This window comes from Natrix helvetica, assembly GCF_964273705.1.
Source record: "Natrix helvetica genome assembly, chromosome: 11".
Taxonomy (NCBI): Eukaryota; Metazoa; Chordata; class Lepidosauria; order Squamata; family Natricidae; genus Natrix; species Natrix helvetica.
Window position 1 is genome coordinate 14,523,524 of NC_138562.1, and position 17,290 is coordinate 14,540,813.

General features: G+C 39.1%; 1 protein-coding gene across 1 annotated transcript in view; it reads right to left on the minus strand.

Moving 5' to 3' along the window:
* Nucleotides 1-17,290, minus strand: part of DIAPH2 (diaphanous related formin 2) — a 276,134-nt gene that overhangs the window by 130,674 nt on the left and 128,170 nt on the right. The window contains exon 23 of the mRNA XM_081963960.1: nt 1,572-1,697. Coding sequence (XP_081820086.1) covers nt 1,572-1,697 — 126 coding nt within the window. The remainder of the gene's footprint in view (nt 1-1,571; nt 1,698-17,290) is intronic.

The following is a 17,290-nucleotide window of genomic DNA, read 5'->3' on the forward strand; positions in this document are numbered from 1 at the left end:
CTATCTTTCCTTTAAAAGGTACGCAAGATGAGTATAAAATAATATGCTCACATTTGCCATCAAGTGGACAGTCGCAATTAAGACCATCCAATCATCTCTAATGGATGGATACGAGATGCACAAGGCTTTTCTTTAGAAATGCCTTAATTATCTGCAGGCAACAAAACGCAGTAGAAAAACCAGTGCCAGGTTTTTGAAATTTCTTTTGTTTTCCTAAACAATCAGATCTAAATCACTCAGGATCTTTTAGCAAAAATAAAACTTATTAAGGGATGAATTTTCTCAATTACTGCAAGGATAGGGAGGGGGGAAAAACCCGTCAAATACTAATGGTAAACTATGTTTGGGTTTCAATGCCAAGAACTGGAACTTACTTGCATATTATAGTTACGGAATTAAATAAAAAGTATTCCGAATTGCTCCAGATGTCAACAAAGAATCAATAAAATTAGAAATTACGTCTTGGGGAACCATTTCTTTCTCTGATGCTCCCTAACTTAAAGGAAGAGTAAGCTAAAACTGATGCAGCTACTATAATCCTAAGAACAAAAGATAATAGCCAAAGACGGGGAGACGTGTGTTGAGGCTCCCTTTATGTTTTTTTGAGATGCATGCTTGTGTCTGTTAGTCATTACTTTTTATTCCAGAATGATAGGTAATCTGATACCTGCAATAGCTGCTAGCAATTAATTAATTCAATCTATAATTATCTTCTTCAAACTGACTCTAAACTGCAAACCTCAGGGCCTGTTCGCTTTGTGATTCTCTGCAACTTTCTGTGTTTTTGTTTTATTTTGGTTTCTCTTTTGCTTAATGAAAAATGTGGTAGAACTAAAAAAACTTCCCAACTCTTTGGCGTCATTACGGGGCCCAATAAAGATATTGCGTACACTCTCCTCTTTGTTAACTACATGTTGAAGTAAGAAAGAAAATAGATGCGAGAACTGAGATTTGTCTGGATTGTTTCATTGTGCTTAGCCTTTTTTTACTTTTTTCTCATTTGGAGAAATCCACCTGGTGCTGTTCACGTGTCTGTTTGTCTATCCATCCTAAACAATTTGGTACTGTTACCAAATCTGGCCATTTCGTGTCTTACTCTCCCCGCCCTCCCTGCGGCCTACGCTAAAACATTTTTAAGGAAGTTGAGATTTCTTACCTTATTTCAGAACCAACAAAGGAAGTTGTAGGCTTTGTCTGAAATGTCCACAAGGACCCAAATGAAGTTGCCCTTTGGGGTTCTGTCCAAAACACACTAAGTTACCCTAGTGAGAAAATGACTGAAATATCATGATTTTGATTAGGGCATGGAATGAATCGAGGCAAAACTCAATTCCTATATTCAGTAGTCTAACTAAAATAATGAGAAAAAGCAGATATTCCTTTGGAATTTCACATGAATATACATCATAACTGTGGCTGACAACTTTCTGATCAAACAGATCGTTCCTTAATTCAAAAGTTATTTCATGTTATATTGCTTAAACTGCAAGAAGGGCATAGTTCACATATTTGACTAGGAAAAGAGCAATGTTATGTCCTCGACACTAAAAGCAACAATACGCAAAAGGATATGATCATTTTTTCGACGAATTTATCACGAGGATCTTCTATTTGGGGAAATTTCTTGATGTCATTTTCCAAACGCTGTATCTGATGTCCCATGGAATCAAGATTGCTTTTAAGACTTTGAGCTGAAACTGAGAGAGAGGGAGAAAAAAATGGTAATTCAGAAATCAGATCAGGACTTACGACTGGGGGGGAAAAAAAGCTATGTCAGAAGTAATATTCGTGAAGGCAGTGAAGATAATTCCATTAATATGTGCCCTCATTTTTCTGAATTACGGCTCATAAAAGTTCTACTATTCATAAAATAAAGGGAAATATATAATATAATATACGGAATCATCATGCTTAATGTGAGAATGTCACTATTTTATTCTTCCATTAGTTCAAACTAATCTAATTCTATTCAAATTTATTGATAGAAATGCTAATACTTCATTCCTTTGAATCTAATTTGTAGATTAAACAGAAACCCAGTTTCAAAGAGATTCCATCTTAGCAATATATATAGTTGGTGATTTAAAGAAAATCTGCAGAGTACATCTTTTTATCTCTTTCTCTCTAGTCATGAAATGTAGAATCTGTAGAAAGCTGTAACTGCTGTAACTTTTTACTGGCACATCTAACTTTAATTTAATGGGATAACGCAAATTATTAATGTTCCAAATAGTGGTAAGCAAAGGCACAGGAAGAGGGTAACACATCACCTTTGTAATTATTTTTTGTAATTAATTGCTAAGCAGCAGTTACATTGTTCAGATTAATATTTTAAAAGTTAATCAATTAGTATTATTGCATTCACCGTGCAGTATCTTATCTTTTCTCTTAAATTATTTGGGGATAGCTTATTAGCTCTGCAGAGTAATATTGTGAAGGGAAGAGAAAAGGAAAAAAAAATGTTCAAAGGGACAGAAGGGGTTTTGTGTCTCTGTGTGTGTGTGTTAAAATATATACCCTGCTTTTGAAATGAGCCTCAAGGCCTTTTGTAAATAGCAAGATGGTATCGGTAATTGCTGAAACAAAGCAAAACAAACAAACAAACTAATCTGTAAGTGTAGTTCAGACAAAAGCACACCCCTTTCTGCATTACAGATGAAAGAAACGAAGAGCATGGAAAGAAAAATTAGGACGTTTTTGTTTGTTTCAGTCATCATTTCTGTGTAGAACCAAGCAGGGGGAAAAATTGGTTGTTGTGTTATCAATTTCAGCCCGTGTACATTTATATCCGAGGCAGTTGTTTTAGCATATAAAAGGAACAAAAGTGTTATTACTGGCGGCCCAAAGGAGGCCAGCGGAGCTGGCAGCAGATTCGGACAGTGAGGAGGTTGGGGAGGAACATAGGCCAATCCTGGAGTGTGGGAAAGGCTCTGATGAGGGCTCTGTGTTGGAGGCAGAGAGGGGGCCAGAGTCATCGGACAGTTATCAGTTGCCTTCGGAGTCAGACATCAGTGAGGCAGAAAAACAGCTGGAGCCCATTCCCAGTGTGCGCATGCGCAGAGTTGCCAGACGAAGGGAACAGCTAAAGAACAGGGGTCGACTTGGAAGGTGGATGATGAATGACCCCTCCCAGAGGAAATAAAAGAGGAGTGAAAGGGGAGTGGCGTTTGCAGGAGACAATTACTTCGCTTAATTGGTTTGTGACTCTCTGAGACTCCTCGCCAAATTTCAAGGGGCTTGAACTATCTTTTGGGTAGGGAAAACCTGGAAACTTTCAGATTCGGGTTTTCCCATATGTGCCACTATGACATCTCTAATCAAATGGAACTTTAAGGAAACTCAAGCCTCAGGGTCTTCTTTCGTTGGGGGTTTTATTTGGAACCCTGACACCCCTAACGTAAAAAGTGGGATAACAAGTTGTTTGATGGACTATTTTGCACATAACTGCATTGTCCTAAAGGAAAAAAAAAAAACAGACAGAATGTGGAAGGCGAAATCCAGTACATGAATTGTCACAACCAGTAACCAGAAATAGAAGATTGTTTTTTTTTTTTTCAAACTCCAGCATTATTAGCTTTGCTTGCCAAAAAGAAACCCAAGATTCATGAATACATTTTCAAACACACAAACACAAATTGCTGGAGTATGCCATCCGTGGTGGATGATGATGGTGGAAGACAGGTTAAAGATTTTTGCCAACCAGTCATTTTCTTTTCGTCACGTCACAGAAGCACAAATAATTCAAAACCAGCTTTTAAACAGATTATTACTTAGGGAGCAATTCATCCTGGCGAGTGTCTCGAATATGGGAAAGGTCATAAGACTCATTTCATTGTCGAGACAAGTAATCTGCTAGACTCTTAAGCATTCGGGTTGCAAAAATTGCCTACGGAGAAAAAGTGGCAAAAGGGAGAACATTTTCTTCTCACAGATTGTCTTAGCAATTTCTCTTGTGTAAGTTCTACAATGCTGGATACTCCCTTGAACAATGTTTAGGTTACAGGTAGCCTTGACTTCACAGCCACTGCAAGGTAGTTGTTAAAAAAGTGAGCTACAGTGGCGCAATGGTAAGTGTGCAGTACTGCAGGCTACTTCTGCTGGCTGCCGGCTGCCTGCAATTTGGCAGTTCGAATCTCACCAGGCTCCAGGTTGACTCAGCCTTCCATCCTTTGAGGTGGGTCAAATCAGTACCCAGATTGTTGGGGGCAATATGATGACTCTGTAAAACTGCTTAGAGAGGGCTGTAAAGGACTGTAAAGCGGTATAAAAGTCTAAGTGCGATTGCGAAGAGTTGTGCCTCATTCGACAAACTCTTTTTGACAACAGTTTTGACACAACCTCTGCAATTGCTAAGAGAATCATGCGTGGATTAAGCAAATCTGGACTCTAAAAATCTGCAGATTCTCAGCTATCCAGGTCATGGTTGTCCCAAAGGTGCTTTTTCAGGAGGCAACTGGATTTTCTTGATTTTTTTTCTTTGAAGATGTTTCACTTCTCGTCCAAGAAGCTTCTTCAGCCCTGACAGGATCCTTCCATTCTCCATCATCCAGTCAGAGCTGAAGAAGCTTCTTGGATGAGAAGCGGAACGTGTTCAAAGAAAAAACAAGAAAGTCCAGTTGCCTCCTGAAAAAGCACCTTTGGGATAAATCTGGACATGTGTCAATGTACAAATGTTTCAAATGTACAAAAATGTGTAAGGGAAAAAAACAATGACACGCAACAAAACATAATCAGATTCTGAAGGTTTGCCTTGTGCGCAGTAATTATGAGCTACTTATTTTTGTAGGAAAACCGAGGCACACTGAATAGACAACAATTTAGTACAGACAATGCTCTAATTACTTAGGATGAGCATTAGAGTTGAGTGCTGTGAATATGTTTGTGTGTGTGTGTGTGCGCGCGCGCGTGTGTGTGTGTACGGAAACACACCTAAGTCCTCTCGCTTCTCTCTGGGTTTGTAATAATGATTTGGAGGGCAATCAAAACTGCTAAATTGATCAAGTTCATTTTGTTATTGCAGATAATGATTTAATAAATCACTTGGGTGTGTGAGCTATAGACTGGAATTGCACCTAAAGCATCATCCTGTGCAAACTCACACACACTCACACCCATAAAATCACCCCAAAAGTGAGAACAAATAAAGAAAGAAATAAAGAACCCGAAGATGAAAATAAAATGAAATAACATGGAATCAAAAGCACCCTAAATGTTCTCAGAGCACCATTCAGATGCTGAGAACATTAAATAGCACTTAAGAGAATAGATACCTGGGAGCTGGCTACCCCCCCCCCAAAAAAAAACATAAATGAATAAAGGTACATAATTTAATTGGAATTTTAATCCGGAATGACTTTAAATCCTCATACTCAGATTGCAACATGAATATTTTACAGTGCTGACAATTCTATATATCTCACACTCTTACTTTAGCTAAAGGACTTGTCTTCAGGACAGCAAAATTGTTGCTAGGATACTACAGGAAAGTTTAAACAACCACACTGGTCTTCTCCAATTTGAATTCCTGCAAATGATCTATAACCTACAGAAGGGAGTGCTAACAAAGCAACATATTCATACAGGCAGTCCTTGACTTACAACAGTTCATTTAGGGACCGTTCACAATTACATCATGACCAGAAAAAAGTGACTTATGGCCATTTTGCACACTTACAACTGTTGCAGCATCCTGGTGTCTGGCTCATATTTATGACGGTTGCAGCGTTCTGGGGTCACAAGTTCCCCTTTTGCGACCTTCTGACAAAGTCAAGGAGGAAGCCAGGTTCAGGTGGGGAGGGGAAGTAGAACGTCTAACTCCTTAGCATCAGAGCGTGTTAATTACTATATAAGAAATGCTAATGATCTAATAGTCATTTCAAACAATCCTTTCTTAGAAGCCAAGAGGAACAGACGTGCCAAATTTCAAGTTTGTAGGCTTTACGGTTCTGGAGATTTCGTGATGTCATATAATATATATATTATATTATATGACATGCTATCATGTCACAAGAGGTATAATTTAATTTTTTTATGGCCTTGGTTTGCCTTATGTATTATTATAATCTATACCAGGGGTGTCCAATCTTTAGCTTGCTGGGGAATTTGGGGGGTTGATGTCCACAAGTCTTAAATTTGCCAAAGTTGGACACCTCTGATCTACACATTCAGTGTTGGCTTTGGGAGATTCATCAGAACAACATTCCTAAACACAGTTTAATCACTTTTAATAAATAAATAAAATAAATAAATAAAATATTTAATAATCATTAAAATGCTAAAGAACAACATCGCAACAGGTGACCATTCCCGTTTTATAGTCTCTCTACGATTAAAAATAATAATAATCAAATCAAATAAATCCCTGAAGCAGTACGGAAAGTAAAATAAAGAACTCCTATTTAAAGCCATCGTACGTTAATCCTGTCCTTGTCTTCTGAAAAATTTATCTTGCAGAAAAATCTTACTTAGAGCTTCAGATTGCTCTGTTCATTTACTTGGGCAGGAAAAGATAGAACAAAAATTTAACGCAAGCGTATTTCACAACCAGTTTTGCCCAGGAAGGCATCAGGCCTCATCAGAATTTAACGAGACATTTAATCTCAGAAATAAATTAACTGACATTGTAAGATCATGTTTAATGAGGCAAGAATGCAAAAAAAAAAAGGGGGGGGCTATGCTATAGCGCTAGTATAACCTATGAAAAATAAGTGTAAGACTCATCAACTGTTTACTTTTCTGTACGATACAGACAGACTTTCAAAGTTCATAATTAAGGCAGTGAGTCAGCTAACGTTTCTTCTTCTGCTTTATTGCAGTTAAAACAGATGATACATGGAGGTGATAATTACAAGCGTAAGTGTTCCATGAACATTTCATTTGTGAGCTATGAGCTGTTCAGATTCTGGAGGTTAGTACCAAATCAGATGTGGTATGCACAGCTCTTTTAAGCGTTTAAAGAGAGATGGAAACAGAGAAAGTAGTCGGGATCATAACACCACTGATTTAAGGTCACCCGAAAGTCAAAACTCCCAAAAAATCCTTCGCCCATGACCCCATCTTCATCCTGAAAAATAAATCAATATAAACTAGCTTCAATAGAACCATCTGGACAAAAACAAGACTCTACCAAACACATCACCCATAAATTTTGGACCTTGTAATTGGAAAGTTATCCAACAGTGATCAAGGCGGCATCCTACGCAACTTCAGATAGGAGCTGTGAAAGATGAGAGCAATTTTGCCCTCAAATTTTAGTGAACGAGTCACATGGGCTACTGAGGGTTATATCAAGTTCTCCATCATCAGGCTAAATCTAAACGACCTCAAACAACTTGAAAAACCTGTGCTAGATAATTTGGAGACAATGCAATGGAAAAGGAGAGGGGAATAAAAGCACCTGCAATTCCATCCTTGTCAAAGAAGTGGCTTCATGATGAGGTTGAGTGAATTTGAAGTGGATTTCTTCTACCTGCAATTCAAATCGCTTCACTGTCCTGGGTTTACATATTAAATGCTGACCTGGTCAGTTTCTAAAGTACAGGAGACGCTACTTAGACATGATTCTATTGTGTTAGCCTCACACCAAAAGAAAATTTTGACAGTTGTGTTTCTACTTTGTTTATAGTGGGGAACATTTTTACCTGAACACTAGGTAACACTTAATTCTGACCTACAATTTCCAACTCAACAACAATCTTTATTAGGCTATGGTATCTGGCCCTAATTTGTGAAGTTCTATGCTTTTTCACCATTCCCCATTTTTAAAAAATAATATCTGATCTTACAAAAAGATCTGGACAAGTGAAAATTTTGCACACACCATGATATCATTAGGGGCAGTCTAATTAAAGACCAGGACTGTAAGTTAATCTTAACACACAACAATATCAATCAAAAATCAAAAGGCTACATAAACAGAGGGATAGAATCAAGAACACGTGAATTGTTAATACCACTTTATAAGGCCTTGATAAGGCTACACTTGGAATACTGCATCCAGTTTTGGTCGCCACAATGTAAAAAAGATGTGGAGACTGTAGAAAGAATGCAGAGAATAGCAACAAAGATGATTAGGGGACCGGAGACTAAAACATATGAAGAACGGTTGCAGGAACTGGGAATGTCTAGTTTAATGAAAAGAAGAAGCAGGGGAGACATGATAGCAGTGTTCCAATATCTCAGGGGTTGCCACAAAGAAAAGAAAGTCAAACTATTCTCCAAGGCACCTGAAGGTAGGACAAGAAGCAATGGATGGAAACTAATCAAGGAGAGAAGCAACTTAGAACTGAGGAGAATTTTCCTGACAGTTAAAACAATTAATCAGTGGAACAGCTTGCCTCCAGAAGTTGTGAATGCCCCAACACTGGAAGTCTTTAAGAAGATGTTGGATAGTCATTTGTCTGAAACAGTATAGGGTTTCCTGCCTAAGTGGGGGGTTGGACTAGAAGACCTCCAAGGTCCCTTCCAACTCTGCTATTGTATTGTATTGTATTGTAAAAATGCATTTCAGATTGGAAAGAACCAAAACCATCAAGCCAACGACGGTAACAGGAACTAAGTGGTGTCAGAAATTATTTTACTAAAAGAATTCTTCAGATGAGTCAAACTTGAGAAAATATAAAAAGTCTTCCCTCTCCGGCAGTACAAAGCTTTGAAACTTTATTAAGCTTTCAATTAGCTTAATAAAGTGAGACACGGATTAATAACAAATAAAATAGGCCAACAATTAATTGACCTGATGTATTGAAAGCAAGTGTATGCTCCAAAGACATTACAGCAGGGGTGTCAAACTCAAGGCCCGGGGGCCGGATCTGGCTCAGGGGGTACTTATATCTGGCCCACGGGGGCCCCCATGAAACAACGAAGGGGCGCTCCACAGTGACTCTTCCAGAGAAAACAGAGCTCGGGAAAGTTCCTGGAGCTCAGTTTTTGCTGGCAGAATGTTGCAGGAGGCCATCACAGCTGAAAATGGAACTCAGGACCTCGTTTTTGCTGGTAAAGTGCTCTGGCCACTACAGGAACCCCCGATACGAGTTATGTCAAGCTGGCCATGCCCCCTGGCCACACCCTCTCCCTCCCCCCAAGGTCAAACACAATCCTGATGCGGCCCTCAATGAAATCTAACTTGACACCCCTGCATTATAGCATTTCAACATATATCCGGGTAGAGAAAAAGGAAAACTATAATTAGGACAGCTGGTAGTATACAATAATAGGGTTGATATGCATCAGACACGGTGGGCACACGGTGGCTAAGACGCTGAGCTTGTCGATCAGAAAGGTCGGTAGTTCAGCAGTTCGAATCCCTAGCGCCGTGTAATGGAGTGAGCTCTTGTTACTTGTCCCAGCTTCTGCCAACCTAGCAGTTCAAAAGTATGGAATAATGCAAGTAGAAAAATAGGAACCACCTTTGGTGGGAAGGTAACAGCGTTCCGTGCGCCTTCGGCGTTTAGTCATGCCAGCCACATGACCACAGAATTGTCATCAGACAGCACTGGCTCTTTGGCTGAGAAATGGAGATGAGCACTGCCCCCTAGAGTCGGGAATGTCTAGCATGTATGTGCGAGGGGAACCTTTACCTTTACCTATGCATTGGCAATATTTTATTGCTTTGCATCAGGAAGTGTACCTAGTATGAAATGTATCCTGTGAGCAGAACATTTTGTAATAAAAGGAACAGGCACAAGAACAAAGCACACTAATAACATTTCCACGGCATTACAAGGGTGGAGCTGCTGGAAGTGGAATTGCAACCATCATCTCAGGAGTGATCAAATCACCCAAGAATCCAATCGAGGTCTTTCTGTGTCTATTAAGCTTCAGACTATCACCTGGCTGCTAAATTCAAAGAACTGGTTCTTCAGGCATAGAATGAACTCTCGGAGTGCACTCTATTGATCACTTGCCTGCCTATCTACTTGACCCAACGGTAGAAAGCAAAGCAAATAAAACACAGCTACTGCATTGCTTTTATGGAACAGAAGACAAATGGGGGGGAGGGGGGACACTGTGGGAGCAAGAGAGGTACTGTTCTGCTTTTCTGGCGGTTATTAGCTACCTCTTTTAGTAGGCCAGGTTCTTATCTTCAACCACAGTTCCATGGGAATAAACTTCTGGTGAAAAAATAATAATAATGCTGCTTTTTAAAAAAAAATGGTTTTATTTTTTTAAAGTTCTCATAAAGAGAAAAGCTGTATGCTGCCTTCCTTTAAGAGCTTCACAATTAGGATATGTCTCCTAGTGCTTTTGATTTTCTTTCAAAGCAAATACTAACATATTTTCCCTTTAAATGGAACTGGAAGGAGTGTTCTGATGAATTAATTTTGGGTGGTTGGAGATAGATAGATAGATAGATAGGTAGGTAGGTAGATAGGTAGGTAGGTAGGTAGGTAGGTAGGTAGGTAGGTCATCAACATTTAGCGTTTAAAATAGAGACAGTGCATGAAGAATTCACGACGGGGAAGGATGAAGACATGAAAACTTCCACAATTAGCTCTCCTCTATATCAGCAAAGAAGGAGGCAAGCTTTGGGATAGTACGTTATCCATTTAAACTGATCTTGTGCACTGTTGGCACGTCATCTTTTTCTCTCATTCATACCTGCCAGGATAAACAATCCCTTGATAAATCAGAAACAAACTGTCGGTATGATAGCTCATGGCACCAGACCGGCGTGAACCGATCTTTGATGGATGACAACATTGAGTGTTCCAATGTACTGAAGGATGATGTGAGGATGAAGACCAAACAACTCCTTCCCATATTTTACACTGCATTAAGGTCTTCAAACTACCGGCTGTTGTGACCCACCGGCGGCCAGCAGAGCTGGTAGCAGAGTAGGACAGTGAGGAGGTTGGGGAGGAACATGGGCTGGTCCTGAGAGTTGAGGAAAGCTCAGACGAGGGCTCTGCGTCGGAGGCAGAGAGGGAGCTAGACAGCAGTGAGGCAGAGGAACAGCTGGAGACTGTTCCCAGTGTGCGCATGCGCAGAGCTGCCAGAAGACAAGAACAACTAACACAGCAGAGTCGACTTAAGAGTAAAGCCAGACCTTGGATTTGATCGGTCCCTCCCATAGGAAACGAAAGAGGAGCGAACAGAGAGGGGGCTTTTGAAGGAAACAATATGTTCTTTCGGTTGTTTCAAGAGTGGAAAGTTCTGTTTGTAACTCTAAGAGACTCTGTGCCAAGTTTTGCCTTGTCCTTCGTTTGGAACTCGTTATTTGGCAGCTTGCCAAACAAGATAAGGTTCGTATTTGATAAACAACCCTTTGAATGACTGTTTGCTAAGCCTTGCGGACTGTGAATGAAAGGAATTCACAATCATGTAAATAAAAGAGGTTTTTGTCGGAACCAAGACTCCGTTTCTTGCTTGTTAAGGAAGCCTAGGTCAGAACGCAGGCATTCAGGAATGCCCGATTTCCAGTGAAATATTATTTCCAGTTCGGCTGGCGCTAATGTCTTCCCTTGTCAAACGCTTAAAATGAACTTTCTAGAACAAGCCTGGAGCAACTGGCTGCTCTAATGATAATCGCAGGCTGTTCTATCCAATTCACCAGACTGGTGGGAAATACAACACACAGCACTAAATTCCATAGCTGTAGCATTTTAATCCCAGGATGTTAATTAGCAGCTACTTTAGACAATGCAGCAAACAGCAGTCACCTGACTGTCAATCTCATCACATTAACCCTCTGGCTTGCTTAGCATATGAAAATGATAAAGCCAACGGTTTATTAATCAGGAGACGTGAACGGAGGCCTATTGGAAACTTTTAAAAAGGTGATAGGCATAATCACTACAACACAGCTGTCTTCCACACAGGATAGTTTTGAGGCTGATAAATATGCAAAGGTGTTTTGGAATGGCAACGTATATATATATTTTTTGTGCATCTTTGCAAAACAAGGTAATGAAAACATCTTAGACATATGAATCAGAGCTAGTGTGGCACCTAAGGTAGAAATATATGTATGTATGTATGTATGTATGTATGTATGTATGTATGTAAGTATGTATGTATGTATGTAAGTATGTATGTATGTATGTATGTATGTATCTGTTTTAACAACTTTTTAATTAAAATTGTTCCCGAGTGTTAAGTTTATCTAAAATAATATATTTTATACTCCAGCAATTTATCTTTCTTCTGCCAAAAGGGGTGAATTTTGTGTTGTAGAGGTAGAATAGAATAGAATAGAATAGAATAGAATAGAATAAAATAAAATAGAATAGCAGTTGGAAGGCACCTTGAAGGTCTTCTAGTCCAACCCCCTGCTTAGGCAGGAAACCCTACACCACTTCAGATAAATGGTTATCCAACATCTTCTTGAAAACATCCAGTGTTGGAGCACTCACAACTTCTGGAGGCAGGTTGTTCCACTGATTTATTGTTCTAACTGTCAGGAAATTTCTCCTTGGTTCTAAGTTGCTTCTCTCCTTGATTAGTTTCCACCCATTGCTTTTTGGGTGCTTTGGAGAATAGCCTCCCTCTTCTTTGTGGCAGCCCCTGAGATATTGGAAGACTGCTATCATGTCTCCCCTAGTCCTTTTCATTAAACTAGACATACCCAGGTTCTGCAGCTGTTCTTCATATGTTTTAGCCTCCAGTCCCTGAATCATCTTTGTTGCTCTTCTCTGCACTCTTCCTAGTGTCTCAACATCTTTTTTCATTGTGGCGACCACAACTGGATGCAGTATTCCAAGTGTAGCCTTACCAAGGCCTTATAAAGTGATATTAACAATTCATGTGATCTTCATTCTATCCCTCTATTCATGAAGTATGTGAAGTTTGAATGGGTGCCTCGATATGAAGGATATTTTTTCTTTCAATTTAACTTAAGCACTAAGTGTCTAAAAATATTTGTGTGTATGTTCTCGAGATGCAAAAATGGAACTTCCAACTTATACTCACTTCATATAACCAGATCAGTAAGACCACAGCTGGAATATTGCAACCAATTTTGGTCACCATACTACAAAAAAAGGATGTTGAGACTTCGGAAAAAGTTCAGAGAAGAGCAAATAAGATGATCAAAAGCCTGGAGACTAAACCATATGAAGAACAACTGCAGGTTTTGGGTCTGGCTAGCTACTCTAAAGAAAAGAAGAATTAGAGGTGACATGATAGCAGTATTCCAGTATTTGAAGAGCTGCCACAATGAAGAAGGGGGTCAAATTATTCTCCAACGCACCAGAGGTCAGGACACGAAACAATGGATGGAAACTAAACAAGGAGAGAAATAACCTGGAATTAAGGAGAAACTTCCTAACAGTGAGGACAATTAACCAGTGGAACAGCTTGCCACCAGAAATCACTGGAGGTTTTTAAGAAGAGACTGGACAGTCACTTGTCTGAAATGGTATAGGCTCTCATGCTTGGGATAAATCTCATGGGATTTTTATTTTATTTTTTATTTTAAAAAATCACTGATCTTTATCCACCTTGGTACCCATTCAAACAAGGAATCTTGAAAGAGAAATATATACAAGGGAGGTCATCGAATATTTGCTTCAACATGAAATTAAAAAAAAAAAACCTGCCAGACTCAATTCTGCTAGATATGGTTAATCTAGGTGGATATTTCATATTTAAAAAGGAGTATATTTCTTTATTTCTAATCTCTCTAATCACAGTTTGCATGGCACACTAATGTGGTTCTCCTCCTATGTTCTCTAAAAGGTAGAAGGTGACAAGCAAGAAGGCATTAACAAACAAATGATATGAAACCAATTTATTAACACCTGAACTTCAGTATTTCTCAATTAGAAGAAGAGGAAGGTCAGGCAAAGCACAGATAAAGGGCATTTCATACACCCACACTAAAAGTGAGATAATAAGTAATAAGCACATTATCAAACTAGCAAAGCGACTTTTAAAGCATCTTCAAGCAAAATGGAATTCACAGTTCAGAAATGTGATGATATGCTGCTTTGCAGTGGAATTGGGAGCATTTATCTTATCCTACGTTCAGAAAACTTTTTGGGGGGGGAGTGGGGAGAGAATTAGGAGAAAAAAAATAGTATTAATCAACAAAGCAACAAATTGAAGAAACTGTTGTGGCCGGCCAGCAGAGCTTGCAGCAGATTCGGACAATGAGGAGGTTGGGGAGGAACATGGGCCAGTCCTAGAGTCTGGGGAAGGCTCTGATGAGGGCTCTGTGTTGGAGGCAGAGATGGGGCCAGAGCCGTCTGACAGTTATCAACTGCCTTCGGTTTTTGTAGATATCGTTTTGCAGATATCGGCCTGGCAGCTCTCCAAGCCAGAGAAGGTCTGTGACCGTAATTTCCCCCTTGAAAGACTTTGCTGGATGTGAATGAGCAGAATTCACAGTCAATTAATAAAAGGTTTTTTTCTCAGGACATGGAGTTTGCTTCATGCTCTTGGGAAGTCTCGTTCAGAACATAAACTTTCCAATTTTATGTCTTTGTTTTCTCCTAGATGTTATTCAGACACTGATACTTTTCTTCTAATATTAATCTGGCTCCGGATCTCTAAGGAACGTTATCTCTTTAAATGATATTTAGATTCAAAAAGAAAACTTTATTAGAGTGAAGAAGTATAAAAATTCAAGGACTTATTCAGGCCAGCAGCAATATTTTGGATGAATTTCAAGGCGCCTGATTATTCCCCACTGTATTTATAGTCATCTTAGAATTTAGGAGGGATTTGAAGATAGATCTCCATCTATATGACTTTGCTATTATGGTTGAACAATGTTTTATAAGTCACCCAGGTTGTGTGTTTATAGGTCCCATTAAAATATGCTGAAGAATTGTTTCACTATTTATAAGCGGTCTTCAAAGCCATTCCAACATATCACAATAGCCTTATTCTAGAGTTACCAAAAATTAAGATGATTAAGATTTACCATAGGAGCCTGTAATTAACCCCATTAGTATAAGGGATGTAATTAACGGTAATGAATAAAACTGAAGTTAATAAACAAACACAGTTAATACATTATGAAACTCTTGTAAATCCTCCTTTCCTTGCCTCCCACAGCATCTCAATTCATTCACACTGTTAAATTTAAAAAGAAAAAAGAAAAGAAAAAAGCTAGAACACAGTAATCAAAACCAGGACATCTTTCTGCATTTCAGAGACAAATAAAAAGCAAAGAAACTACACGGTGAGTTGAAAAAAATAAATAAATGCAGGCAATAGGTCAACCTGGGAAAATAGAAAATAACTTATTTCACTATGGAACAGCATTATGGCAAAATTAAGATATGGGAAATACAGTATAAAGTGTTTGTTGCGTTCCTGGAGATTTAGCAGAGTAATAAGATACACTGGGGAAGAGAGAAAAGGGGGGGGGGAGGTATGAGAAGCAAGATCTTCTCCCTGCTGAAATGTGGACAGCAACATTGAAAACTGTGATTGGGCTCCTGCATTGTGCTAAGCCACGGTTTACCAAATTAATAAACCACAAAGCCCTCACCAAGCCTGGCAACTTTAAGATTTGTGGACTTCAGCTACCAGAATTTCTCAGCCAGAAGTCCACAAGTGAGAGGGAACTTGGTGTCTAAGTGGACAACCAGTTGAATAATGAGCCAATAATGTGTGGCGAAAACTAAAAAAGCCAACACAATTCTAATTGCATTAACAGAGGGATACAACCAAGATCAAGTGAGGTACCGATACCACTCTATAAAGCCTTGGTAAGACCACACCTAGAATACTGCATGCAGTTTTGGTCACCACACTATGAAAAAGATGTTGAGAGTCTAGAAAAAGTGCAAAGAAGAACAACCAGGATGATTAGGGGACTGGAGACTAAAACATATGATGAACGGTTGCAGGAACTGGGCAAGGCTTGTCTAATGAAGAGAAGGACCAGGGGAGACATGATAGCAGTGTTCCAATATTTGAGGGGTTGCCACAGAGAGGAGGGGGTCATGCTATTTTCCAAAGCACCTGAAGCCCAGACAAAAAAATAATGGATGGAAACTGATCAAGGAGAGATTCAACCTGGAAATAAGGAGGAATTTCCTGACAGTGAGAACAGTCAACCAATGGAACAGACATTGCCTCTGAAAGTTGTGGGAGCTTCATCACTGGAAGCTTTCCATAAGAGATTGGACTGCCATCTATCAGACATGGCTTGGGAAGTGGGTTGGACTAGATGACCTACAAGGTCCCTTCCAACTCTGTTATTCTATTCTGTTAAGATTATTTTAACAGTTTTAACCTGAAATTCTCGGAAATCATCTCTAAAGTCAAAGCAGGATGCCACGCCAACGAAGAACGTTTACAGAGATTTGAACATGTTCCACAAGATACCATATGGCATAAAAGAAAAAGAGTTTATGCTGGGATGAGAGAAAGAGAAAGACTCTTGAGAAGTTTTGGAAGAATAGTTTTATGTGAAAATTATTTGAGGCAACTTTTGCATAACTTCACTTCCATCCACTCTGAATAGTCTCTTTTGAACTTGACTGTGGCAGGGGTCTCGTTTGCTTACTTGCTTGTTTGTTTTTTAAGCATTGGAACTTAATGATACTGAGAAAATAGAGTCTTTTGTGGCATCCCTTATTTTCAAGTATTTCACAAAGTCCGCCTATTCTACAAAATCCAACTGAGTGGACTTGCTGTAGGTCCCTTCTATGAAATGAGGTCATCTGGCAGAACCCAGAAGAAAACAAGTCTTCTCTGTTGGGGTGCCTGGTTTCAGGGTGCTGAGTAAGCTACCTTACAACAGTTGGAGAATAACTGTATAGCAGTGGTTTGGTCTCCATTGTGCTTCATATTCTGTTCTTTTTATTCTTTTTTGTAATCTTAAAGTTTTTTAAAAAAATATTTTATTGTCTTACACACCATTGTAAGTATACCTTCACATAATTGTTATTTTTCTTTACACTTGTCGTTCTTATACATTTGTTATTCCATTTAATAGGTTATAATATACAGTTTGGGTTGCTTTATTTACCATCCCTTCCGCCTGTTGTAACATCATCTTATTTCCCCTCTCTTTTCTCCCTCCCTCCCTTCTCTACTCCTCTCCTTCCCCTTCCTTCTTTCCTTACCTCTCCACTACTCCTACTGTTGTTTTTATTCTTGTTAGCTACTCTGCTATTGACGTTCTTTGGTTTAACCTATTTTTGCTGTCCAGACTCATAATTGCAAGGTGAGCAAGTCACTCCAGTAAATAAATAACATACACCTTGCAACATAATTAAATCAAAGAGCAAAAGGTATCATAAAAAAGAAAATAATTGCTTGATCCTTCAAGGATAGAATAAAATAAAATAGGCATTTGCTTAAATAGGCCTATCCAATCTAATTATATCCA